The sequence below is a fragment of the Barbus barbus genome, assembly GCF_936440315.1.
Source record: "Barbus barbus genome assembly, chromosome: 11".
In the NCBI taxonomy this organism is placed as follows: Eukaryota; Metazoa; Chordata; class Actinopteri; order Cypriniformes; family Cyprinidae; genus Barbus; species Barbus barbus.
In genome coordinates, this window is record NC_136739.1 from 18,507,270 (window position 1) to 18,535,028 (window position 27,759).

The window sequence follows — 27,759 nt, forward strand, 5'->3', positions numbered from 1 at the left end:
TAGCTACGCTTTTACTAAAATCATAATGTAAAACTAAACCTTATGAAAATTAACTGGTTTTATTAAATTATTAGCTTTACACCAACTCACAAAATCACCTACAGTTCCCTCATGAACCTGGAGTAGGTTCATCTCAACTGACTTGCCAGTTTGAGAAACCTACGCACTCTTCTGATAAACAGTAGCTATAGGACTTCATGAGCACTTTTTATCCTAAACGCATTGCAACTCACTAACTACTAAACAAGCTGCTCTCACCAAAGCATGGCCAAATCAAAATGCCACAAAGCATGTTTATGAGGCATTTAACAAGAGAACGAAACCTACGAAACTCTCATCAACGTTTGCCTTTTCCCACAGCCATTATTAGTGAGTTTACAAGAATTGTCCCAGTTAATTCACCACGGCAAAGTGGTGCGAAAAAGCATAATCACCCAGATTCATTAAGGACTCATTACTGCAGATGAGAGGAGTTTTCCATGGCTGAGATAACAGGAACGGGACATATTCTCGATTTTATCAGTGACATTATTGCTACAGAGACTCAACAAATGTCCATTTTGTGCTGGGCTGACCGTTTTTGCTGACTAAAGAAAAACAGAGCTTTATTACTCAGAGCAGCTATTGTGTGCATGGATAAACAAATGCAACCTTCTACAAAGCTCTCACTGTGGCATGGTAGAGATGCGTCCTGTGCAGAGGAAGAGATGGGGTGCCAGCCAACTGCTCTTTGGCAAGAACTGATCAAATGCATCGGGCACAAACGTAGCATCCTAAAGAGGCCCATGGCAAGCCAAATAAGCTGAATGGTTTGAGACAATGCTGAAAAACTAGGACATGGACCATAAACTTCCACATTTTGTACTGAAAATGTAATTCACTTTGCAAGGTGCAGATACATTTGCATTGTGGAACTGAAATGCAAAGATTTCCTCTTTAAAATGCATTGTAGCAACCAAACAAAATTTGCACCTCACCTGAGCACAGTATGCCCTTGTGTCTGGCACAGGAGAAGTCGTCGCATTCGCAGAAGGTGCCGTAGATTTTGCCGAACTCTGATTCGTAGCACAGGCACTGGTTACAGCTGCATTCTCCACGGCCACTGCACACCTGCTTGCCCTCGGCCTCACGGCAGGCACTGAGGTATTGGTGGTCGACCTCACCCTCCTCGCACTCGCAGCGGGCCCCCAGGTAGCCGGGCTCACAGCTGCACATCCCGCAGCTGTAGGTGCCGGCGGAGTTGCAGCGGTTGCTGTTGGTCTTGGTGTAATATGTGCAGCTGCAATCACAGCGGTAGTCCACAGAGACCTCCAGACGGTCTTTGAAACCAACAGGCCTGATAGTGAAACTCTTCCTGGTGCCTTTCGGAGGACATCCTCGAGCGTCTACAGTTATGTTGAAGGAGACCTGCAAGAAAGGACAGACAAATTACTTTCTCGTATTTAAGGCTAAATACACAAATCTCTCAAATCAAAGGCTGCATTCCAAAGCCAAATGCGTCACAGCGGCACTTAGAAGGCTGTCCCATTTCAAAGGCTCCTTTAAAGGCCTTGAAATGTATGTGTTTCCTAGGCCATGAAGCATGCAAGGAATGGAAAAAACACTTTCAAAAAAATTAATACTTGACTAAAGTTCACTAATATCTTAACAATCTGCAAATTTATAGATCCACTTGAAGGGATATTCACCCAAAAATGAAAATTCTGCCATTAATTACTCTTAATTACCCTCACCTCGTTCCAAACCTGTAAGTCCTTCGTTCATCTTCGGAACGCAAATTAAGATATTTTTGATAAAATCAGAGCTTTCTGATTTAACTGAAATGTTCAAGTCTCATAAACATATTAGTAAGAACTTTGTTCAAATAGTCCATGTGACATACGGGTTCAACCATTATTTTATGAAGCTACGACCACGAGAATACTTTTTTGCGTCATGATAGCGGAAGAACAATTCTTGAATAAACTCCTAATTTTTGTTTTCTTTGCAAACAAAAAGTATTCTCGTAGCTTCGTAAAATTATGGTTGAAGCACTGATGTCACATGGACCATTTTAACGATGTCTTTACTACGTTTCTGGGCCTGGGAACGTTTAAGTTGCATTGCTGTCTATGCAGGGTCAGAAAGCTCTCGGACTTCATCAAAAATATCTAAAATTGTGTTCCTAAAGATGAACGAAGGTCTTACAGGTTTGGAAATGCATGAGGGTGAGTAAGTAATGACATTTTCATTTTTGGTGAACTATCCCTTTAAATGGACCAAGGTGAACGTAAGTGACAGGTTGTGGACCCTGTTCACAGCAAGCAAGACTGTCCACTTTAGCAATGCTTAGTTTGACAAGACGGATACAGACCCTGATTTGGGACACTATTGAGTGCTACAGGGGTGACATTTTTGAAGTTTGCCAAGACCTTGGTTCCCTTGACAAAAAGCCAATAGGATTTCCCATTGGCTTTTGGATTATTGCTGGAAAATTCTGTGAGCAACAAAAAATTATTTTTAATTAAGCTTGCAAAAGCATGGGTATAAACAACTAGTCTGTAAAAGCAAACTATTTGGTAGATGAGCTTTCGTGCTTGGCGTAATGTTTAATATCCCCAAAAGACTCCGTAGTCCCATTTAGCCACTTGTTGGCAACTGCCTTTTTAAGACACAAAAGCGTTATAAATAATAAATAAATCACAAGTGGGGTATTACTGATGTATTTAATGTTGCATAATAAAACATGAAAATATTTTGAGCTTGTTTTAACCACAAACCTTTTAAATCAAAACATTATTTTGGAACTAAACCAAAGGTTCAAGAACGCAAACTCAGAGGCTTCACTAACTGATGTAGATCATACTTGTCAGATTAATCACAGACCTTCAGACCAGAGGAAAGAGAGACTCCACCCTGATGATGACCACCCAGAGGACGGAAGTCTAAACATTAGAGGCTTCATCCTTACTAGCCTAGACTTGATCAACAATCAATTCATTTATGGTAAGATGGTGAAATAAAAATTCAAAACTCATTTCTCAGATTTAGTATGCCACTTGAGATGTGGTTTAAGTGTCTTACAACTGCACTGGATTTATGAAACATGCAGGGCTAAAGAGCCTTTATCACGTTATCAATTCTTTTCCCAGAAGTGAGCAAACTTGATGTGCGGATCCTCAGGGGCAGAAAACCCGACACTTTCAAAACCTTTGATTCAGAACCGCCCAGGAGAGTGGACAAAAACGTCGAAGAAGTGTTTCACATCAGTGAGCCCTCCAGACCAAAGGCCGCTCAGAGCCAAACACTGGGCCACAGAGGGTCATACCGATGGAGGTAGACTACAGGCTCACGTCGTCTTAATCACAGTGAAAGGCTCAGGCAGTCAGAGAAGTTATTTGAATGGAAAAGGGGTTGCTGTTACTTGTCTCGCTACAGCGAAGTAACAGCCTAAAGAAAACATATTCAGTGTAAAAATATAAATAATGGAGAAGAGACTTGAAACAATAGGGAGGCAAGACAATTCATCAAATATTCAAAATGTCTATTTCTGTACAAGAGTACTTTTTGCTGTTATTCATGTAGAAAAGGTTCTTGTACTGGCATCCCAACTGTGCATAAAATCATGAGTAACTGGTAACATTTTGGACCTTTCACTACATATTTTCCAGCATTAACATGCTGCTCCTTAAAGATCAGGCTGAAAAACAACAAAAAAGCGGGAAAGTGAGGGGGTCACAGACGGACAAAAGCGCAGCAAGAAGTATTTCCTCAATGAGCTGCAGAATTGGATTAAGGAGACATGTGAGTCACGAGTACATGGCAATGGTTAGATGAAGACAGAAAGCATTAGAAAACTCCATGAAGTCTGTGTGGTTGGCCAGAGGAAGAGGTGGAGTGGATATTATATAAAGATGAGCCATCACTGGCCAAAACCGTACATGGCATTTTAATAAAAACAAACCAGACCAAGAGTTGGGAAAAGACTGCTAATGTTTTAGTTTTAGTAATGATCCCAGATCGATCCGTCTCTTTGCAGAATTTGTTTGTAAGAGGCCTAAAGCCTTCAGAGCAGCAGCAGTCAACTAAAGCATTGATCAGAATGGGAGGAGCTTATTTTCTATTTCTGTAAGCAGAAAATAACATGAAGACAGGCTGCTAGTAGGAAAAAAAATTCATGTGAAATATTCACACTGCACGCTAGACATAAAACTGGAATATTCTGCAATAGCAGTTGAGATAAACGGAAATAAATATTAGATGAAAAACTTTTGCATTGGCAACTAACTGAAATTAGTCTACACTGAACTGGAAATGGATAAATAAATAAATATATATATATATATATATATATATATATATATATATATATATATATATATAAAAATAAACCCTAAAGTTTAAATAAAAATTCAATCTAAATAGCACTATTAAAAATAAATGATAAAAGCACATAACAGAATTAATACAATTAAAATGAAAAATATAAAAATAAGTTAATTAAAAGAAAAGCTAATGACAAAAATTTAAATAAAACAACGGTATATACATAATACTAAAATAACACATCGGCATCCTAAAAACCCTGTTGGAGTTTATTTTTGTGATACCTGGTTGAATGGTAATAATTTTTTTTTTTTTTACTTTATATAGTAATGGGTAAGAATGACAATGACTATTTGAACACTTATATGTAAAATATATTGCTATATCAGTAAATTTGTAGTCGTTCTCCTGTACACCTCCCCATTTCATAGTGTTCTTGTATTTGCACAACGGTGAGCAGAGCTTTATAAATCCATGGCAAACAAAGTCTATCCAAAAGTAAACTGATGTTTCCTGGGACACCAGGCAGCTTAATATAGGATTAGATGAATGTGTTATGTATAGAGCATTTTAGTAGTCTCTAGGGGCTTGAATCTAAGCTTAACTTTAGAATCTGGGCTACCGCCTCAGTATCTAAAGCCTGTCTTTTTCACCCAGAAAGAGCCCTGCACCATTGTGCGAGCCCATTGAAATGCAGCAACAGACTCCTCAGAGGGTTTGGCGGAGGATCGTAAGTGACACATGGTATTCTGTTTGGGTTGTGCACCCCTTTCTAAAGGCATGATTGGCACCCTCGTGGAGGAGACAAAAAGGCCCTGGGTCTACTGGAGCGGCCAGAGAAAATTGGGTTGCTCCATTCAGAGAGGGTATTCAGCTCTACCCCTCCACTTTCCCTCACGATCCTTCTCTACATTCAACTAGGCAGAATGGGAATGGTACAGGCAAGAGTGGAGAACTCTGCTCGAATCCAAGGGTCAGATCACTGCATGGTGACATGTACCAAAGTAGTCCTATAGAAGTTTTACAATGTCAGTCTAATTAAGAATTTATGGGAGATCCAACAATACAATCCACACCATGTGAACACTAAAGCGAAAGCATTCTTTCAAAGTATCTGTTAATATAAGCACTGTTAGATACAACTTGTGTGCTTGATGCTATGAATCTGTCATCTGCATGTTATAATACGCTAATATTTAGTTCACTAAATCCTAAAGAGGGCTCTCTTCACTATTCTACATCAAACAGAGTGTAAGTCTGTTGTGGCTGATACAGCATAATGACGTGTGAGTGCAGATCATGGCATATCATTCAAACCTTACATGTTATCGTTGAGTAAATAACACTTTATCTAACATAGGAACAGCCAAACAATAAGCCTAAAAGAGTCTGGCAGTATTTAAGCCATGTTGCTTGTACCTGCTGAAAAGTTACAGAGCCACAATCTGTGCACAGAGAGTGTTTGAAATCGGTCAGTCACTGCATTTAGTTTTCAAGGTTATTTCTGGCTCATATTCTAGATCCTCTTGTAAGAATATGACCAAATTTATGATTCTTCTTATGCAATCACCAAAAATGCAATTGAGCTGAAATTTAAAAAACAAGCCATGTTCTGAAATAAATATCTAACATTCTTTCCATTAACACTATTTTGCTGCATTTCCCCGTCACTCTCTTTCACTTCCTCAAGGATTGTGAAAAAAAAATCTGTTTGCACTTCTAGGACATTATATGCAGGTCAACTGCAAAAAAAAAAAAAAAAAAAAAAATTTTTTTTTAAAAACTGTGCAAACATGATCTGAACATTTTGAAAGACAGTAAGGTTAATAGCTTTGTCACATTCTCTACATCCTCAATAAGACTGTGACAACATCAGTCCCCTTTAGGTAGTATGAGGCAATATGATACAGCACCCTGTGCTTAATCCAAGAGATATAAATAAGATCTGAGCTCCTTGCCATGGACTTCACATCAAACACTCAGAAGGAGAGGATCAGCTGTGATGCGTTTTAACAGTTGGTGTAAAAGCACAGGCAATATTTGATAAAGCATAAAGTACTAACAGTGTCACCGATTTTGAGGTCAGCACATTTGCGGAGGCCGGTCAGGGGCTGGCCATCTTGGCAGGTGGCGGTGAAGGCCAGACTGAGATCTTCAGGATGGTCCCATACGCTCAGCTCAACCTTTGACCTGATGTTCTACATTAAAACAAAAACAAAATCATTCACAAAACACAAAAGCATCTAACATTCACTGGTAACAATTTCAATAATAATGGAGAAAATCACATACTTGGGTTCTATAATGCTCTAGCACCAAAAAAATAAAACCACAAAGATTCAAAGAATCATATTCTTGGACAGCATACTACCACTCAAAACAACACCAAAATAGATCATATCTGTGACAGTAATCATAGCCTGTGGTATTTTGGCATATTTTGGTATAAACTGAAAGTCGGGAGAGATAAGTAACCGGGTCAACAAAAAAAACCCTGGCTTGATATTTGGTCAGTGTTTGTGACCAGTCATAAACCGATTATTGAATTTCTCTTCATATCTTAACATCATTCTTTTTTCTTTTCACAAAGCTGTCTCATGACGCCGTTTCCCATGACGCTTAATTGTGTTCGCAAGACCTCAAGGCAGATGTCCAGTCGATCTACTCTACTGTACAAAAGTTTAGGGTTAGTAAGACTATTACTGAAGTAAGTTCATAAGAACAGCATTTATCTGAAATAGAAATATTTGGTAACAAATGTCTGTCGTTTTTAATAATTTTAATCCTGCTGACTAAGTTTTCAATTCTTAAAAAAAAAAATATTAATATACCTCAAACTTCTTTTGAAGTTTGTGTTATTCATATGAACTTTTTAAATTAAGTTTATATGAAAATGCATGTGCAAAAGTATCCTCCAATACAAAAAAAGCTCTCCACAACATCTTTCAAGTCCATTTCCTAAACCACAGCAGCGCTTTCAATACAGCAAAAAACACAATGTCAGATCTTCATTAGACAAAAATACCAGACTACAAAGACTACTGCGTGAACCAAGGCAAACAAATCAAATGTTCTTCACTACCAAAAACAGGAAATTCCTTATGTAATCATGTGATAACGCAGTGAAGACACAGAAAAAGAGCAAACCTTTCCGAAAAATCACACTCCACAATATCATCTGTTCTTAATTCAATTCCTAACCATTTATTAGCTGAAAATAATCATGGTAATCAGTTTGGCTGCCAATTAAACTGGAGTCAATTTGTACACTTTATTTAGTACTGTGCTGTGAGTTGCCAGACCCTGAAGTGTTTACCACATTCCCTAAAAATGAACAGTGCGTTCATAATGGGCTGTCACTATATATCACAGCTTCAACCTTGCACCATAAGATACACATACTACACACTTCACAGGGAACAAAAGCATGAAGGGATCAGCCTTGGGGTCAACAAGAGCCCATTTTCTTTTATGTGCACTGTAAAAATCCACCCACAGTACAAGATGGTAATAAGAACAACTTACATTGTATGCATTCACAATTAGCTGAATAATGTTTTTGGAGTCTTGGTCCAAAATTTCCACTGTAGTCCCAGGAATCAATGCGGTGAGATTCTACGGGTAAAAAGACATTGAGAACACATTAAACACACAAAACAATACAGCTCAACATCAATCAATCAAAGTAGCTCATGATGAATGAAAGATACCTTGTAAAGAACATAGTGTCTTTTGGTCACAGCAAAGATGAGGAAAATATTGTTTTCAGCCAATTTCTCTCCAAGTAGAGCGAGTGAAGGGTAGTCCTGTGGAGAGATGCCACATGTCCTTATATCAGTAAGATGCATTTATTAAATCGCTCACTCCCTGCAGCACTCTTTCTGTTGGGAAGTTTGCACAAGGAAGTCATCGCTCTTCTGATTCCCCTCCGTGGTTTCCACCATCCTTCCCACCCATTTCCTCTGTATTCAGCTACAGTCGTCCTCTGCTACTGACCTGCCTGAGAATCCAGGGAGTTTGTGCTCAGTCTCTTTAATGAATGATCGGTGATGTGTTATGCACATTTGAGTAACGTTTTCTACAGAACAAGATGGATGTAGAAACATTAAATCCTAGTTTGCAGTAGAAAACCCACACTGCTTTTGTTTGTTTTCCTTCTGGTTGAGCGATCTCCCTCTCCCTCTCTCTCAAAACACTCAGCTGCTTTGGATGAAACCCAAAATGCACAGAGACGAGTACAGCATCTGTTCTTGCACTTTGACATAGATGAGGTTCAAAAGCCAAAAAAAAAAATAGTTATGAATATACAAGAGACATCACCTGGTCAAAAGAGAAGGAAACAAGTGCACAAAACCTTCCCATTAAAACCTAAACACATTTGAAGGTTTCTTAATACAGCTCAGAAAACAGAAACCTTCTGGGGTTTCAGCTTTTCAGACAATCCTTAAATGTTAATCTCAAGCATTTATGGCTGATGGCAGTTGAGGACAAGCAACTAGGCGTTAAGTGCGTTTACAATAAAACAATATAATCTCATACAGTCAATGAATTTACCCAAATGTGTCGCCACATAAACTGGATGAAAATTTGTTTGATTCAAATGATTCTTTGCCGCATAAAAGCTTTACCATCTTGTTTGCAGCACTATACTCGTTCTTGTCGTTCAGGTGACACTGTCCATCGTGAGGATGCACTAGTCCACCGAGCTTGCCATCCAAAGCCAAGTGAGGGACGTCATCGGTGGCAAACACCAAGAGATGATAGGCCTCCTTCCTCCAGCCAATCTTCTCCTGCCACAATGAGATTAAACATTCATTTATGCCAGCCTATATCTTTCCATGTCTCTGGTCACACTTTATCTGAAGGTCCAATTCTCGTCATTAACAAACAATTAACTGACTTTCGCCTCAAACTCATAATTTGCTGCTTATTAATAGTAAGGTAGTTGTTAAATTTAGGTATTGGGTAGAATTAGGGATGCAGAATATGTGCTTTATAAGTACTAATAAACAGCCGATATGTTAATAATAGACATACTAATAATCAACTAGTTAATAGTGAGAACTGGTCCCTGTACTAAAGTGTTACCATATCTCTATACCATATTCATATTAAATTTTTGTACATGTACACAGTGTTTCTGTACAGTTGATGGATCAGTTAAGTTATATAACAGAGTTGTGTCATATGGATATGCATTCACATATGGAGATTATTTGAGTTTTTCCAAATAAAACTAAATTTACAATAAATGTTAAGAAATAGACTTGTTCAAAAATATAAAGTTTAAGTAGTAGTATAAATGAATAGCCTACATGAAATAGAACTGTAAAGCATTTTGGTCACTGTTTTTTTTTTTTTTTAATGCATGCAGCTTTTATGGCCAAATATTAATTAAGAGACTAAATGGAATATATACTTGTATTACATTTGTGCCACAAAACAGAAACATTTTAAATATACTTTCAAAAAGAAATGCAGGCAAAATGGGTGTTTAAAATTGGTGACCAGTACGGTTTCATTCATAGATGCATACAGGTATATATTTTCTCAAATCTAGATACAAAAAGTCCACTAACTACTCCAATATCAGACATCACTAACAAGAACGAGCACTGATTAACACGTACTGTACACTGAATAAATGGGCAAGGCTCTCCTCTCTCATTCAGTGTAAACCACACAGTCTCTTTCTCTCATGCATGCTGTGATCGTGCCTTTCATGCCAAAGCAAATATTTTTACTGCCTATGATGTCATGCAGTATTAGCGTGTCTCTTTTAGGACTCGAGACACCTGTATCTGTTCTGTTAAAGCTCAGATAGCACAGCACAAAAACAAAACATTCTCTCTCTTTTCATTAAACCTTGCTGGACAGGCTTTCTGTTTCTATAGGGAGTTGAAGGAGTCAAAGAAGCTCAGTGATGAAGCAGCAAAATGACCTGTCTTTACTGACTGCTTACCTTGCAAACTGCAGCCTGCAGAATGGCATCAAACCCCCCCTCTGGTGCGTCCCTGTTCCGCGAAACCATCTGCTTCTGCACTTCTTCATTGAAACGGTCAACCTTGTCCGTAAGAGATAAGAGGTGACGGAAGCCAAATGTAGGGACGCAGTTTGGGAACAACTTATATCTGTAATAAGAGAAAAATTAGAGAAATCAGAAGCTTAAACAGCAATACTGAAATCATACATTAAATTAATGATAGTGTTTTTGATTTTATATTATTATAAACTTCTATTTTTAAATTTAAATATACATGATATTATGCTTTTAAAACCAACCAAATATTATTATTTTTTTATTATTATTATACACATTAAAAACTATTCAATTTAAATACCAGTACCAGTAACTGTTTTTTTTTTTAATTGATTTTAAATTACCATGTTCAAAAAGTCTTTAATTAAACACAGCAATTTATATGCAAATGGTATTCCAGGTTATGTATAATATATTGTTTTTAATTACTTCATGAAATATAGTCAGATAATATTAAACAATTTATAATTGTAAAATATTATTTTTTGAAAGGGTAGAGTACATGTACTTGTTGTAGAATATGGTATATGCCTTGTCATTTGTCTGTATGAAATCTGTTGTGGTACAGTGAGCATTCAAGAGGACTGAAAGCATAACCTACATGGTCACTGATGCATGATGGGATGTGGGCTGCATGGGGTAATAGCTTCTCTAGGCTATGTACTATATTGGCTTTGCAACCTCAATCTGCTCTGTCACACTTTCCAAAAAGTCTACCATTATTTTGCATTGGACCAGAACGATAACCACCAGAGAAAGCAGGACAAAATGTCTTAAAATGTTTCTCTTAACTAAATTAAGTGTTTACTTTAAAAAGTCCAGAACTGCGGCATGCCGAGTGCTTTTTGAATTTCCAATGATGCACTTTCCACATAAGACAAGTCAACACAGGGCTATTTTTAGTATCACAAGGGAAAGCAATCAAGACACATACAGTTCCCCAGATGAGAAAGTACTGTGTCCAAATAGTTCTCACTAACGAATAGCTGTTCTCTCCACTGCATAACAAAGGGCATTAAAAGGGCAAAAGACGGAAGAGCCTTTTTGCATTTGAATTCAGACATAAGGAAAGCCCATCACAAACCTGTTTACATCTCTTTACACATCTGTGAGACGTCTCTTTCTTACCCACTGCATGGATTGTCCTGGTACTTGGGGGCTGTGTAGGAGAAGGGTGAGATGCTCTTATCCACAAAAGAGCCAAAGCCAAGGCGGAAGTTACTTGTAAGCTTCCTCATTTTCTCAGCCAGTTTGGTCCCCAGGTTGCGGATTGTGTCCAGATCATCCTTCATGGAGAGTGAGAGGTCCATCAGGTAGTACAAATCAACGGGGTAGTCTTCTACAGGACGCACTTGTACCTCAAATGAGGTCTGGTCACCTGAAGGATGTAAGAGTCATTAAACTGACATGCTATTTCAAGGCATCTACAAATGTTTTTATTAAAATGTGTCCTTCTCTAAATAAATTAGAAGATGCATACCAGGCCTTAAGCTGAGAGAGATCTTCTGTGGGTATATCTGGATGACATCATACTGGGTCACCCCAGAACCTTTGGAGCTCAGAGGCTTGCTCCGCAACAGAGAGCTGCCACTCCTGGGATTTTCTATGAAAGGGGTATCACATCCTCTTTTCTGTAAGTTCTGGCTAAAGTCACATCGTGAGTTGAGAGTTCTAGCTTGTCCAAAGTCCTGAATCAGGAAAAAAAAAAATTGTTGTGGTAAGTGATGCAAGGAAACCCACAAATGCAGTGAAACACAACAGTAATGTTCTTAAGCAACCTGTAAACAGTCAGAAGCTCTGGATTATTGAAGTATATTAAAATTTATAAACAAATCAGTAACTAGGCAATATTTGACTAGTCTATGATGGCTAAAAGTACTGTCTAGGTAGGCAGCTCAGTAGGTTGTGACATCTGTCAATCAGTGTCTCGCGCAGTACCTCTTGCGCGCACCAGGCGCAGCTTGGGTGAATCAGGAAGCATTCTTCACAAGATGTGGCGCTGCCGCTCATGCAAACATTAAGACCTAAAAAAAACATTGCAAGTCAAATAGGTATTATGAAAGTGTATTTAGCACACTTTTTTTCTAAAGACATTACAACTGAGGAATACTACGACACACAAGTGATTCATGCCAAGACGAAATAAACATGAATTAGGGCAAACTGACCTCCCCTCATTATCACGGTGGTGAAATAAATACATAAATGAAAGACTAAATAGACGCAATGAATTACAAGAATTAGGAGAAAATTAATTTTCAAACATCCGATTTATTAATTTTCATAAAATTCAAACATTGTTTTCGCATTTACTTACGTATCTATTTACATTGTTACTTATCTAAACGAAACCAGATACAGCATTTTGATGACAGATGCACTTTTACTTACCTTTGACGCTGTGAATAAATATTTCCAAGATTATGTAAACTTTAAGGGCCGGGTGACGTGTAAATGGGCAAGGTTTCCACATTATTCCTTACAAAATCAAAAGCTCGTTCAACGTAGAGTTTTTTTTTTTACAATTGTATGAAAAAAGTTTCTATTATAAATGTCCGCTTTTTATATCGTGAGTGGCTGAGATCTTGGTGTCATCCTCTCCGCATCACAGCGACACACACATGACTGAAGTTAGTGTCCAGTGCAGACAACTGCATTGTTTAACACATCCGAGGCGACACCACAACTCTGAACAATAATCCACTTTAACTTCTGGTTACTGTCTGAGGTCCACTGCAATAATGCACCACATCTGCATCCATACTGAGTTTCAAATCCTCATTCGCAAACACATTTCAAACTTTGTAAACAGACTGTTTTACTCATAATCTGATTCTTTTCAGCGTGGAAGTTCAATAGTTGAGTGCCTGCCGCGTACCTCACGTTACTCTAGACTCCGCCTATGGGAGAAGAGACTGGACGTTTTTTCCCAATTAGATTGTCCAACAAGTCCCGCCCCCTACACTGGGATTGGCTAGTAGGGCGACTTCAAACCATGCACTGATTGGACAGTAATCAAGTCATTCAAATGTCCTTGCCAATAAAATATAGCAATCAGGCGAAGGGCGGGGCTAGTCAGAAAATAACGCTGACTAGGACGAAGCAGTTTAAAGGGACATTTAACCCTTTAATTACTTTACCTTAGTAACCATTAAAGGCGTTTAATGCACTGCACAATCATTTTACTCTAAAATATAAATCAATCCCACATAAAACTGTCAAATTACATTAAAATTGTTGCATGCTGTTTCTTCTTGTAAAATTGGATTCAAAACATTTTGTATACATTAAGATGTTAGTAGTCAACAAAACATCTAAGTCCTTCAAAATCTGGCTTGGAAATTTCATTCAGCAGTCATGTGACCATCACTAATTACAGCCCCACCTGTTCCACAAAAAGAACTGTGGGAGAACCTACTATAGGTACCTCCAAGAATAGAAAGTGGTTCCAGTTTTACCTGAACTGACAGGAGTGATAAAAAGGGTCCCTCCACCACTGACCATTTTTACAACTGCAAAAGACCCACGTGACTTGAAATGTGCAGCTCTACACTGAGCCTGGGGTTGCTTGCACTCATCAAATCATTATAGGAAACACAGGAAAACTGTTTTATTCAGGAAACACAAGGACACTTCTGTATGCACTTAGCATAACTAATAACAGCAGATTAAAGCCTAAAAAAAAAAAAAAAAAAAAAAAAAAAAAAGAATTCCAAAATAACTCCATTTCCAGGAGCAAGAAGTGTTTTGAGTAATGAATTTAAACCAAATGTAGATAACATTAGTTAGCTGAAAAAAAAAAAAAAAAAAAAAAAACCTGATAACTGAAATCCAGTCATACTGGTCAGGGAACTATTTACAATGCCTTTACCACTGCTTAAAACAGGACCAACTCAAATTTATGTCAGAGTAGAGTCCTGTGTTAGAAGCTCAGAGGTCATATCCACTATAGATCTCAAAGGAAGCCCACTGAGGAAGCCCTGATGCTTGGCCCGCAGTTCCAGCAGGGCATCAACGATCCTCTGGCAACCTACATTTGGGTGGCGCTCTGACAGCCGGGCCATGATTGTGTCAAAGCTTCCCATGGTGGCGTAGTGCTGTGGCACACAAGTGCCAGAGGCTGTGGGTGAGTCGCAGACATTGGTTAACCTGTCCACACTACAGCGCGGCCCCTGAGTCAAAAACATAATGACATCTTAAAGGTTTGGGAACAAAAAGTGTATTTCAAAGTACTAGTGATAGAAAGTTTAACTACTTTTGGACACAGCAAGCTTTCTAAAAAGCCTTCCACTTCATACTTACTCCAGGTGATGAACTGTAGGTTACACCCTTCATTCCCAGTCCATCCCCGGCAGCTTCTGCTTTATGGGTTTTTGAGGTGCTGTAGTGCGGATCACTGATCAGTTTAGGATCAGCTGAGGTAGGCCCATGGAGTTGCACCACCTGGACAGTGTGGCCTTGGAGGGAGCACCCGTGTAGATCTTTAACTGCTTCCTTAGCATCTCTGGGGCTCTTGAGATAAACAATAGCTGCCCTACATAAGCACAGACAAGATTGCATTATTAATATAATCACTAATAATGCTTTCAGAACTATTGCATTCAGCATTACTACAAAATCTGTAAAGATTAATATAAAAACAAACACTATCTTTAAACATGCTACTTCTGCCAGTTTAGTAACTGTAACCATCACAATTTGGGTGCGGAGCTGTAGGCCCTTGATTGTTGCTGTACCGGTACAATGAGATAGATTAGGCAAAATGAGTAATCATACTAGTTCAGAGAAACCTTATGAAACCATTTTAGTCCATGGTTATTTACGCTCTGAAACTTAACTTTAAAGGTTTGCTATTTACTAAGATAATTAGTGCATCTAGGAAAAGTGTAATGCAGTAAATACCATTTCATTTGAATACAAACTACTAAATTCTAAAGTGACTGTTAATATTTTATACCTTAAGTTGAACCAGTGGTTAAACTCAGCGTTTGGGCATACACGGGAAATGCTTACCTCATATTGTTGCTGAAAGTGGAGATGCAGACATTGACGGCATTGTACTTCTCAAACCAAAGCAGCACTTCATGCTACAGAAAATAAAACATTTAGTGGTGGCTGCTGCCTCCTAGAGGCCATAATTAACTTCACTGAAAACTTCACGTTTGTATGCATTCTACCTCAGTGATATTGCCAGGCAAGCTTGTAATGCACAAGAGTGAACTGTGGTTTGATTCATCTTCAGTCCCTGTGAAAGAATAGCAAACACGAGATCAGCCAACAGCAATAAGGTGCTTTCTTAAATAACAGTATTTCAGTTTCACAACCATACTTTTATATAATAGCCGTTTTATTTTTTGCTCCATTTTGTAGTCCATACTTTCTTTCCTTTCATTCAGTTTCTCCATTTTTCCATCTTGATTTTGAGACCCAAGTTCCTCTTCGGCATCAAACCAAGCCTCGCTGCTATTTGGATCTTTGATGATACCTACCATAGCATGCATATAAAACACTTCTGAAAAATGATTCCGGTTTATTTCCCTTTCTTCTATTTGAGATTCATACCAGGGTTCTTCTCAGTGGAAGCTCCTGGTCGCTTGGGTAAAAAGACCAGAGCTTTTTCTCGCTTGTTGCGGTCACCTTTTGTGTCATCCTATTCAGAAAGGACAAATACTGGCCAGTCTAAATGCAACATATTTCAGGTACAATTATTGATTCATCACAATTTAATCAAATAAATAATAGTATGAGAAAGAACTACCAAAGCAGCTTCAGTGTCCTGACAAACTTCAGTGCTCAGTGCTCTCATCTCTTCACTTTCTTCATCCACTCTGCGCCCACTTGCAATGGTACTATACATAATGATATAATACTTGGAATTTACACAAACATTACCCATCAAACAGCAAAATTCAGTATATAGTGTGACGAAACAGGGCTCAGGTAAACCATGTTGATATTATGTGGGGAAAAGGTATAAAATAAATAAATAAAAATAAAAAAAAAAAAAAAAAAAGTACTGGACAGAAACGGTTTTCATATTTATTCATCTATACTACTGTTCGTTTGGGGTTGAGAGATTTTTAATGTTCTTAAAATAAGTTTCTTATGCTCACCAAAGCTGTACAAATATGCAGTAAAACAGTAATTTTGTAAAATTAAATTTAAAACAGCCGTTTTCTATTTGAATATATTTTAAAATATAACTTATTCCTGTGATACAAAGCTGAATTTTCAGCATCAGTACTGAAGTCAGTGTTACATGATACTTCAGAAGTCATTCTAATGCGCTGATTTGCTGCTCAAAAACATTTTAGTGTTGAAAATTGTTAGCATTTTTTGATAAATAGAAAGCAACTTTCTATTTGACTGAACCACTGTCACCCTCTAGCGTCCTGACTGTGAAGTACAATGTGGCAGCACAATGTTCAAGGTTTCCAATTATGACAACACCAACAATACAGTGGCGGCCAAAATGATTAGAACAGTAGTATTTTCACCAGCTAAAAAAATCGTTTTAAGTCAGTTATTTCTATCTTTTGTTGTAGTGTCTGTAGGAAATATCAGTTTACATTTCAAAACAAATTTTGCCTTTAATTGTAATAATCCAGTGAGATTTTTGTTTGCACAAGGAGTCTGACAACAGCCAGTGCTCCACACAGAGATCAGATCTCATCATGAAGAAACGGAGACAGACCAAATCCAGAAGAACTGTGGCAACGTCTCAAAGATGCTTCAAGAAATCTACCTGCAAAGCTCCCTGAAAAACTATACGCAAGTGCACCTAGGACAAATAGCTGCTTTAAACGGAAAGATTGGTCACACCAAATGTTGATTTAATTCAGCTAATAGAAGTTAATTGGTAAAGAAAATCTATTTATGACATTATTTTTGACAGCATCCTCATTTTGCAGTATTTAAGTGCCTAAAACTTTTAACTGTACTGTAGGCTTTGCAGGTAGGTTTCTAGAAGCATCTTGGAGACATTTCCACAGTTTTAGTCTGGATTTAGTCAGTCTCAGTTTCTTCTGTTTCTTTGTCATTCCAGACAGACTGGATGATGAGATCTGATCTCTGTGTGGAGCACTGGCTGTTGTCAGACTCCTTGTGCAAACACAAATCTCACTGGACTATTACAATTAATGGCAAAATGAATGTTTTGAAATGTAAACTGATATTTCCTACGGACACACTACAGCAAAATATAGAAATAACTGACTTAAAAACATTTTTTAGCTGGTGAAAATACTAGTGTACTAATAATTTTGGCCACCACTGTAACCAGTGTTGGGTGTAACACGTTACTAAGTACTAGGTTACTGTAATTAAATTACTTATCCACTGAAAAAGTAAGGGATTACGGTTAATTTTTAGGTAATTTAATTACAGTTATTTATAAAGTACTTGTGTTACATACAGTAAGTAATTTCAACCGTTCTAAAATCAATATTGTATTTGAAATCTAAATTTACAGTCTAAAGATAAAATTTAATGCAGCGGCTTTAACCCTCCACGCGCCGGCTCGTTCACTTTCATATTTTCCTGATTCACAGAGAAACCTTAAATACTCAGATACATATAAGTCTAACATCAATAGAATCTATAAAGCTTGAAGTGTCTACTTTTAAATGAACGAATTCAAATCAAAAACAAATATTATCCGATTATGTAATCCATATGAAACTGAGGTACAGTCTTTCCCGTATCTGAGCTTATTATATGCAGTCACCTGCGCGCAAACGCCCTCACCTAGATACAAAAAACTAAATCATTTATTCTTACCTACATTAGTTAACGTGTTATTTTTACATAAACCTGTATGGATTTTACTAGTTGGGCTTTTCCTGAACATCTTGCCAAACTGAAATGTATCGTTTAAACATTTTTATATATATATATAATAAAAAAAAATAAAAAATAAAAAAAATTAACCACCTTTGGTTAACAAATAGAAATCTCTGTAAAATATCTGAATAACAAAAAAAAAACTGAAGTATTACAGTTAAAGGGCTAAACTATTCTATGTTTGACTCAAATTGAAAGAATAAAGGAGTTTAATTTCTATTAAGGTTTATAGGGATTTTAAGATGTAGCCTAATTAGCGATTTGAATAATTAAGTTATTTATTGAGTAACTAAGTTACTTTTCAGACAGAGTAATTAGTAAAGTAATTTAAATACAATATTGATGATGTAATTAGTAACTGTAATTAATTACTTTTTGAAAGTAACTTACCCAACACTGACTAACTCATATCAGGGATTTACAACTTCTGTGAAAAGGTTACTTTCAAGGATATTCATTTGAAACATCAGGACCACCTACCTTCCTGGACAGTCAAATGAGTTTAAATGGGCCTCGAGCACCTGAAATGACAGCTCATTACCAACTACAGAGAGAGAGAGATATATATATATATATATATCAGGTATGATACATTTCCAAACGTTTAGCAATTCCAGATTTTGTCATACCGATGCTGGGCTGTAGTTTGCCTTTGTAGTTATCTTTTCAGAGTCCACTGACAGGGGCTTAAGGTTATCCAGAGGAGTGCCTGCTAGAATCTGCTTCCTCATCTCATGGTAATCTTTCTGTAGTGTATTCAGTGTTTCTGCAATGCCGTCTGGCAGGCCCTCAGTCCTAAGGAACATACAAAAAATAGCGACCTCAAAGGTTAGGACAGAATCTCTTAATAGAAAAAGTATTGAATTGTTATAATACAAATCCTTCTGCGAGCCACTTCTTACCCCCAAAGAGCACTTTCCCCCAGTGGGGAGGTCAAGTAGCGTCTCCAGCAGTGCTGCTGACACATGACAAACTGAAGAGCGAGAAGACGCAGTTCTGCTCTTCTCACTCGCTGGGCACAGTCACATCCACAAACTCTCCTGCAGCGGTCACCACCAGGACTGAGAAGAATATGACATGATCCTTCTAGGCATTTTAAAATATATTTTCTCAGTGAAACCACACTAAGTGATTTGATGCAGAACAGTGATGAAGACTGAAGCGCTGTTTTACAAAGATAGCTGTAGTGTAATAAAAAGCTGTCAAAATATGTTATTTATTCAAATCACAAATATGACGCATTACGTGAAATTCTGCATTTTACAGTAAATTCCGCTTTTATGACTGGATCCGCGCTTCCGTTCATGTTTTCTGCATCGAAGTTGAGGAAATCATAGACCTACTAATGAGCAAACGAGTATGATGAGCTCATTGTGAGAGTAAAAGAGGGGGACAATGTTTATTTACTTTATAGCATTGCATCTCACCAACTAGGTGACAATGTAGCGTTAAATCCCCATTCAACAGACACAAGCCACCACCGCATTGCCGTCTATTGGACTGCAGAAGGATACTAACTTTTCAATCTGCTACGTTACTGACAAACTATGCCGTTTAAGCATGAGTGATATCACGATGTGATAAGCATGAATTCTGGGACACGGCGCGGCTGATATAAATGAGCATTGACTGGCGTTATCAGCTCTGGTGGCCACAAACATGTGCAGTGATGTGCAAATCAGCTCTAACGTCTGTTGTTAAAAATTAACCATCCGTTCATCATATAATCATGCTAAACTAAGAATTAATATGGGGGAGTGAATAACCAGCGCTCTCTCCACCCTCAATACCACAACTGAGGTGAGACCCTTGAGCAAGGCACCGAACCCTTGAACTGGGCGCCGCAGCAATGGCTGCTCACTGCTCTGGGTGCATGTTCACTACTGTGTGTACACTTGGATGGGCTAAACGCAGAGCACAAACGTATGGGTCACGCACCACTTCCCTTTCCCACTTGAAAAATTACACTGAGAAACATTAATAACTACTGAATAAAAAAAGCAAAATCAAAATAATTTAAACCTTGATCAATGCACATAAAAAAAAAATGGTAAAAATAATGTTCTTGCTTGATGCACGAGCACCAATGAGGTTTGTTCTTGTGCGTCAAGCATGAAAAGGAAGCTCAGCTGTTATGATATTCGATGAGCACCATGTACAGTATGTGCATTCATCAAAGTGACTAAAAGCTAAATTAAATCTGTTCATCATATAAACTGATTGCATCAATTCATATTGATTACCTTTACAGTCTTTTTATAAACTTTAAGTGTCAAAGTTTGGTGAAATGCACTTTCAAATGAAGCTCAGAAATCTTCATCAGAAAGTTTAATTAAAAGTATCTTAGTTTGTGTTTAGAAGATGAACTAAAGTCTTATGGCTTTGGAATGAGATGAGAGTGAGTAAATTACCATTTTCATTTAGTGGTAAACTAACATTTTCAGCAAATCACCTTGCCTTTCTGCTCTTCAGTTGTTTTAGCTCATTCGTTGTCTCCTTTAGCTTTATAAATTCCTAGGAGTAAATGATTAGCATGTTATACACGGCTCATTTTGAAAAGAAATTACAACTCCAACCAGCCCATTTAGAAAATATGATACCTCTGTGAGGACATCTAAATCAGACATGCAGACTTCAGTAATGGTGTTCTTTTCAGATGTGGCCATTTGCGCAGTCTGTGTATCTTTCTCATGGCTGACAGCTAGCAAGTCTGTGTCAGTGGCAGCATTTTTCAGTTGGAAGATCTGATCAACCTCTGTTGCACATGTAGATGTGAAACAGGCTCTGAAATCACCACAGGCATCTATTATTTGGTCCACAGAAACTGAAACGCCACATTTGGATTTCAGTGAAGGTCCCACATTGATCTCCTCAATCTGTTGATCATATACTAAGTCATGCTTCTTTCTCACATCTTCTTGATGGTCTCCTGACTCATTGTGCAGCTCGAAAGAATTGCCAAGGCAAGAGAAACAATCAGTAGAGTTTGCAGCAGTAGCCATGGTGGCATTTGATGGTTCATCTGATAGATCTGTACTGCCTTTGGTGGCCATGACTGAATCATTGTAGACTGCCTCCATACTCCGTGTGCCATCGCTCCATGCAGAATGGTCTAAGCTGGTGTTACTGAAACTGTAGTATTCTGGCATCGCTTCCTGATCCAGATTGTGGTAACCTGCTTCTTCCACTTGTACATAAGATTGGTCTTGGTAATTTTGGGTATAGTCATTCCTCTGAACCTGACTCTGCACATCCAGCTCCATATCAAGGGAGAAATTTGCCTGGGTTGTTGTGTCCTTGAAGTGTTTGGTGTCCTCCCTGTTCTCTACTTCCTCCCACAGCTCAGACAGGCACTGGGCATGGGGACACATTCCTTTACTGTATGAAGGAGGATGTGCAGCAGGGCCTCCATAATCATAGCTCTGCGTGCATCTTGTTTTCTGAGTATTAAGGGTGCTCTGTGTGCAACCAACAGTTGTGTCATTTTGAGCAGTTAAGACGTTCAGCTCTTCTTTCACACTGTTTGGTAGCAGCTCAAGTTGTTTCGCATTCTCTGAACAAGAAAGCAATAATCAGTATTCTAGCTCCTAGTGAGGTCTCAAAAGTCTATGGCAGGACTATAACATCTCACCCAACATACAGACTTTGCCTTCTGAAATCTCAATGCGAAAGCCACAACATCTGCACTTCTTGGAACCAAATGGACAACTGGTTCCACAATTTTGACACTGGGATGCACCAGAAAACGATGGGTACCTTGAAAAAAAATAAAAACACACGCATGCATATATATTTCTGCTTTCTACTTTTGAGAGCAACCACCACATCTCATAAGTCAACAGCCAAAGCATAGAACCCTCCAGTCCCCACTCTTCATTTTCAAAATACAGGTCCTTTTCAAAAAATTAGCATATTGTGATAAAGTTCATTATTTTCTGTAATGTACTGATAAACATTAGACTTTCATATATTTTAGATTCATTACAACACTGCTGAAGTAGTTCAAGCCTTTTATTGTTTTAATATTGATGATTTTGGCATACAGCTCATGAAAACCCAAAATTCCTATCTCAAAAAATTAGCATATCATGAAAAGGTTCTCTAAACGAGCTATTAACGTAATCATCTGAATCAACTAATTAACTCTAAACACCTGCAAAAGATTCCTGAGGCTTTTAAAAACTCCCAGCCTGGTTCATTACTCAAAACCGCAATCATGGGTAAGACTGCCGACCTGACTGCTGTCCAGAAGGCCATCATTGACACCCTCAAGCAAGAGGGTAAGACACAGAAAGACATTTCTGAACGAATAGGCTGTTCCCAGAGTGCTGTATCAAGGCACCTCAGTGGGAAGTCTGTGGGAAGGAAAAAGTGTGGCAGAAAACGCAGCACAACGAGAAGAGGTGACCGGACCCTGAGGAAGACTGTGGAGAAGGACCGATTCCAGACCTTGGGGGACCTGCGGAAGCAGTGGACTGAGTCTGGAGTAGAAACATCCAGAGCCACCGTGTACAGGCGTGTGCAGGAAATGGGCTACAGGTGCCGCATTCCCCAGGTCAAGCCACTTTTGAACCAGAAACAGCGGCAGAAGCGCCTGACCTGGGCTACAGAGAAGCAGCACTGGACTGTTGCTCAGTGGTCCAAAGTACTTTTTTCGGATGAAAGCAAATTTTGCATGTCATTCGGAAATCAAGGTGCCAGAGTCTGGAGGAAGACTGGGGAGAGGGAAATGCCAAAATGCCTGAAGTCCAGTGTCAAGTACCCACAGTCAGTGATGCTGGTGTTGGTCCACTGTGTTTTATCAAGGGCAGGGTCAATGCAGCTAGCTATCAGGAGATTTTGGAGCACTTCATGCTTCCATCTGCTGAAAAGCTTTATGGAGATGAAGATTTCATTTTTCAGCACGACCTGGCACCTGCTCACAGTGCCAAAACCACTGGTAAATGGTTTACTGACCATGGTATTACTGTGCTCAATTGGCCTGCCAACTCTCCTGACCTGAACCCCATAGAGAATCTGTGGGATATTGTGAAGAGAAAGTTGAGAGACGCAAGACCCAACACTCTGGATGAGCTTAAGGCCGCTATCGAAGCATCCTGGGCCTCCATAACACCTCAGCAGTGCCACAGGCTGATTGCCTCCATGCCACGCCGCATTGAAGCAGTCATTTCTGCAAAAGGATTCCCGACCAAGTATTGAGTGCATAACTGAACATAATTATTTGAAGGGTTGACTTTTTTTTTGTATTAAAAACACTTTTCTTTTATTGGTCGGATGAAATATGCTAATTTTTTGAGATAGGAATTTTAGGTTTTCATGAGCTGTATGCCAAAATCATCAATATTAAAACAATAAAAGGCTTGAACTACTTCAGTTGTGTTGTAATGAATCTAAAATATATGAAAGTCTAATGTTTATCAGTACATTACAGAAAATAATGAACTTTATCACAATATGCTAATTTTTTGAAAAGGACCTGTATATCTTCATTAGTCAATAACTGTGCTGCTCACTTCCCCTATTTTTACTTTTACAACACCTTTGTCATCATTTATCACTCAATGTTAATCTTTGAAAACATGAATTAAATAACACTGTTTAATGTAATATTAAGCAAATCTCAAAAAAGACCGTCATACTGTACATTATAATGCTGTGATACCTAAATTCACTTGTAACATTTAAAATAACCAAAATTTGTTTTTAAACCACCACTTAATTTATTTGGACAAAATACAGAATGTTTATATTGGCCATTATTGGCTGTCAACCATAACATGAGAATTATTATTGTCTTATCAACATTAGGCAGAAATTTAAAGTTGCAATAAAACAGAAATAGCAATAGCTCTTTTCTTCCATATTGTGAGGTACAGGAATGGGATGGATAATAAAAAGAAAAAAAAAGTAGAGCGGAACTTGGTTCCATCAGTCAGTTGAATTGAGGGAGATCTGAATGTGAGCTTGCTTGCTCGATTGTGAGCAGCGAGTTTAATGAGACGACATTATTTGAGAAGTCACCAGAGAGACGTTTCACCAGAAGATCGAGTTATGACATTCAGAGTAAAGATTACCAGGCCAACAGAATTATATGAATTTTCATTTCGACTTCAATATCGGTGCATCCAAAGCACCATTTATAAAATGGATCTTTAATAAAGCATGATAAAACTGAATGGTAATAAAAATAAAAATAAATTAAATATAGCCTAATAATTTTTTAATTAAAAACTTACTTATTTGATGACATAGTTGTTCGAGGGGGAGTGCAGTTTCCTCTGGTTTTTGCTAAATTATAAAATACATTTTACACAGTATACAGAATGCTTGCTGAAAAAATAAACATCCAGTCTTAGTAATGTTTTACCAACTGAACTCACATTTCACATAAACATACTGTGCGTCTACTTGAAGTGCAGGGTGTTTCTGTAAAATTGACAGAAGTCCTCCCTCTTCTGTGGATGAGAAAGCACAATTTCCCTCTAGACCCGCATTTTACTTACTGCTCACGTGTTTTCAATAATTGAAGGTCATTTTATAATGTATATGCCCTTACTTTTAATTAAGGTTCTGTCCTCTGCTGTTAAACATAGGAACCACTTAAGCAACTTTGGATCTCTGAGCTCCAGATATTCATTGGCCAAGACAAGCTCGAACAGTGACCTACAATATAAGATGCACAACTCTCAAAGTAACAAGGCGCAGCGGTACTTCAAATTCTATTGATTCAAAGTTCAGTTCTTAAAATTTGATCTAAAGCAAGCACACTGATTTGTATGAGTAAAAGATTGTTTGTGAAGTTTCTTACTGAAGGTGTTTAGCAAATGAGTTGTTAAACCTTTTCAACAATTGCTTACCTCATCAACCGAGACTTCCTTCCATCATTGGTGTCCAGTGGATCATTGTAAAAACCTTGAGAGATGTACAAGAAATTCAGCAACACTGAGTAAAAAGATGTCTTATTACACTAATTACCTGAAAGATTCAATTTTTTTTGTTCTACCAGCTTACATTTATGACATATCTAAATTATCTATATGCTCGCCAAGTCCAACTTTTAACCGATTCTGAGGACGCATGCGCGCGATGGAGCTACATAAAGTTACCTAAATCTCATTAACTATCTACTATACTGTCGACTCGTTATATCCACGCGAAAGTAAGCCATTTTCTATGAATATGCGAGACTTTAGATTCACTAGCTGCTCTAGGGAAATAAGTAGAAGATTAAATAAAGTGCATTAAACTGCAAAACTATTTGCACTACAGTGTTTATTGTGACGATAATACATTAAAATAATATGATAAGAAATACTAGTTTGCCATATCTAGCAGTTTAAGGGATTTTAGTAACGTTACCGCTTAAATAACTGGAAGCAGTTGACACCGGAAGCACTGCACATTCGATTTAAATGCCCGCGCGCTCGAAAGTTAAAAAGGTATACACTGTCTACCAAAACACGTTCATATCCAAAGCACTACGATTTTGTGTGTGTTTTTTTTTTTTTTTGAATTAAGAAAACTTCATGCACGAAGGAAAAAAAAGTGGTAAAACCACGATTTATTCTGAATAGGATAACAGGGTAAAGTGGACCGTTGTGTATTAACATACATACATACATACATAGATAAAATACGCCATTTATAAAGCCTCCTTCAGAAATGACCAACCTCAACCCGGTATAACTTACCATTAATCTCGTTCACTGCATCATACGCACGCTGGTCAAACACGGGCCACGTGGCTCTGGCAGGAAGATCCTCAAATGTTACTGAACATGACTCAAAGATGAACGGTATCGGTAAGACGACAGGTTGAGGGTACCACATGTTCTGAAACTACTTAAATGACCAAATTCAAGAAAAAGACAGTTAGAAAATGTTTGCACCAGTTATTCTACGACAGAGCTTGTCCACCTCAGGTAAAGCGCCCTGTTAATGATTAACAGCTGCGCGATTTAATAAACTGGCGCCAGGTATGCATGCAATTTACATATAAATGACACGATAGGAGAGTAAAAATAATTACTTGTGTTATTATTAACTTGACGAGTTTGAACTCTCCCTGAGATGTTATCAGCGCAGTTGTGAATGAGTTCTGACGCAAAATCCACGATTAATTGTTTTATGTCATGACGTATTGGCCATTATGATGCAGGCACGTATATCTGTTAATAACAGTTCTTTTCTTGTTATTTATGAGGGTATTTATTGTGATTTCTTGTCTCCGAGTTCAGTTTAACACTACCACGATGCAGTTAAATGAAATAACAAAAGATAGACCATAAATATAATTCACATTAAATACTGAAATTAATCTTTTGCCTCTGGTTTTACAAAAACAAAAGCAGACGTGGCTACATTTTTGCTATTTTTACGGCGTGCCCCTAAATTAAGTGTTACTGTTGGTAAAAGTCGGTAAAGTTTTTTTTATAACATTTTCGCTGATCACAGGAAGTTGTTTAAACCAAGTGAAAAACAAAACCGAAAATTATTAAATTATTTATGAATACCTTGTTAACCAAAATCATGAGACTCTTTAGTTGTTATATAACCAAATATGGCTTTATAAAATGAGCATAGATGATAGTGTGCAGAGCCTGGTGGTTTGTAAAAATGCAGTTATTAATATGGCCACTAGAGAGAACAAACCACGATGAATGAACCTGCTTCATGACATACATTGAGGTTTTAATAAGCAGGATAAGCCTATCTTACTCTTAACCAGCTATTAAAAAAAGAAAAGAAAGACACGCCTTTCCATGTGCTTTTTTTTTAACATTCAAATTCATTTTAAGAATAAATGCTTAAGTTATTATATCATAGGTAATTATATTATGGTAAATTATAGCATAAAACGAATTACTTAATTAATAAATTAAAACAAATTAAAAGATCAATGTCTTAATAAAAAAGGTCTAGCTCTGAGTGCCCAGCAGGAATTTCCTGGTCGGAAGTAGTTCATTAATTAGAGCATGTATTATAATCCGTTAACTTAATTTCTGTCTTTGTCTCAGCAGGTGGACAGCTGCTTGCATGGCAAAATAAACAGTAGTGAGTTAGATCTTGTCACATCTGTAGCTCTGTCTTGCTCCATTGTACTAAAAGACGTACCCTAAGCAAATGGTATGCATTAGCTGTCAGTCTGCTAAGTGAAATCAATACTTGACTAAAACAGTCATTAGCAGAACACAGTGCAAAATATATGTTGATGGAACTAGCCATTAACTTCTTTGCATGAATGTATAAATTGCTTATAGTGTTCTTCTCTATTGCATTACTTAGTCAGTTATAGACTACAGCATGAAGTTGGCTAGAAATAAAATGGTTGTGTTGACTGCAGGGTTATTTACAAGGAAGTAGGTGGGTTCAAAGGTTAAGTGCATTTCTAGAGCAGAGGGGGGTGAGGAATGTTGCCACAGTGATCTAACATCAGCCTCAAGCTGGAGCATCTCTGTTTTCAGTTCCTGGATTAAATTTATCAAGACAGAGTGCAATTATGAATTCAGTATTAGTGTGAGAATGAAAAGATAAGGAAAATGCTCAAAGTATAAATGCACTGTGTTGTGCAA

At 37.8% G+C, this 27,759-nt stretch overlaps 2 protein-coding genes across 2 annotated transcripts in view; both read right to left on the reverse strand.

Moving 5' to 3' along the window:
- The window catches only part of LOC306877339 (integrin beta-5-like), a 39,748-nt gene extending 26,493 nt beyond the window's left edge, over window positions 1-13,255 (reverse strand). The window contains exons 1-10 of the mRNA XM_079429058.1: window positions 12,737-13,255; window positions 12,284-12,369; window positions 11,826-12,033; window positions 11,474-11,723; window positions 10,268-10,436; window positions 8,934-9,095; window positions 8,016-8,111; window positions 7,831-7,920; window positions 6,369-6,503; window positions 978-1,407 (exon numbers count right to left, since the gene is read on the reverse strand). Coding sequence (XP_079285184.1) covers window positions 978-1,407; window positions 6,369-6,503; window positions 7,831-7,920; window positions 8,016-8,111; window positions 8,934-9,095; window positions 10,268-10,436; window positions 11,474-11,723; window positions 11,826-12,033; window positions 12,284-12,369; window positions 12,737-12,818 — 1,708 coding nt within the window. The 5' untranslated portion in view covers window positions 12,819-13,255. The remainder of the gene's footprint in view (window positions 1-977; window positions 1,408-6,368; window positions 6,504-7,830; window positions 7,921-8,015; window positions 8,112-8,933; window positions 9,096-10,267; window positions 10,437-11,473; window positions 11,724-11,825; window positions 12,034-12,283; window positions 12,370-12,736) is intronic.
- A 677-nt stretch (window positions 13,256-13,932) lies between these two features.
- On the reverse strand, window positions 13,933-26,290 carry LOC306876834 (RNA-binding protein 44-like). Its single transcript, XM_079428257.1, has 19 exons — window positions 26,217-26,290; window positions 25,879-26,029; window positions 25,045-25,099; window positions 24,744-24,850; window positions 24,568-24,642; window positions 24,424-24,475; window positions 21,819-21,943; window positions 20,788-21,740; window positions 20,640-20,701; window positions 19,090-19,248; window positions 18,817-18,982; window positions 18,668-18,708; window positions 16,104-16,194; window positions 15,908-15,995; window positions 15,675-15,830; window positions 15,523-15,590; window positions 15,359-15,432; window positions 14,648-14,879; window positions 13,933-14,517 (listed from the first exon to the last, which is right to left on the reverse strand). Exons 2-19 carry the CDS (start codon window positions 26,015-26,017, stop codon window positions 14,245-14,247), a joined length of 2,916 nt encoding a protein of 971 aa, XP_079284383.1. The 5' UTR covers window positions 26,018-26,029; window positions 26,217-26,290; the 3' UTR covers window positions 13,933-14,244.
- Between the last annotated feature and the right edge of the window lie 1,469 nt (window positions 26,291-27,759).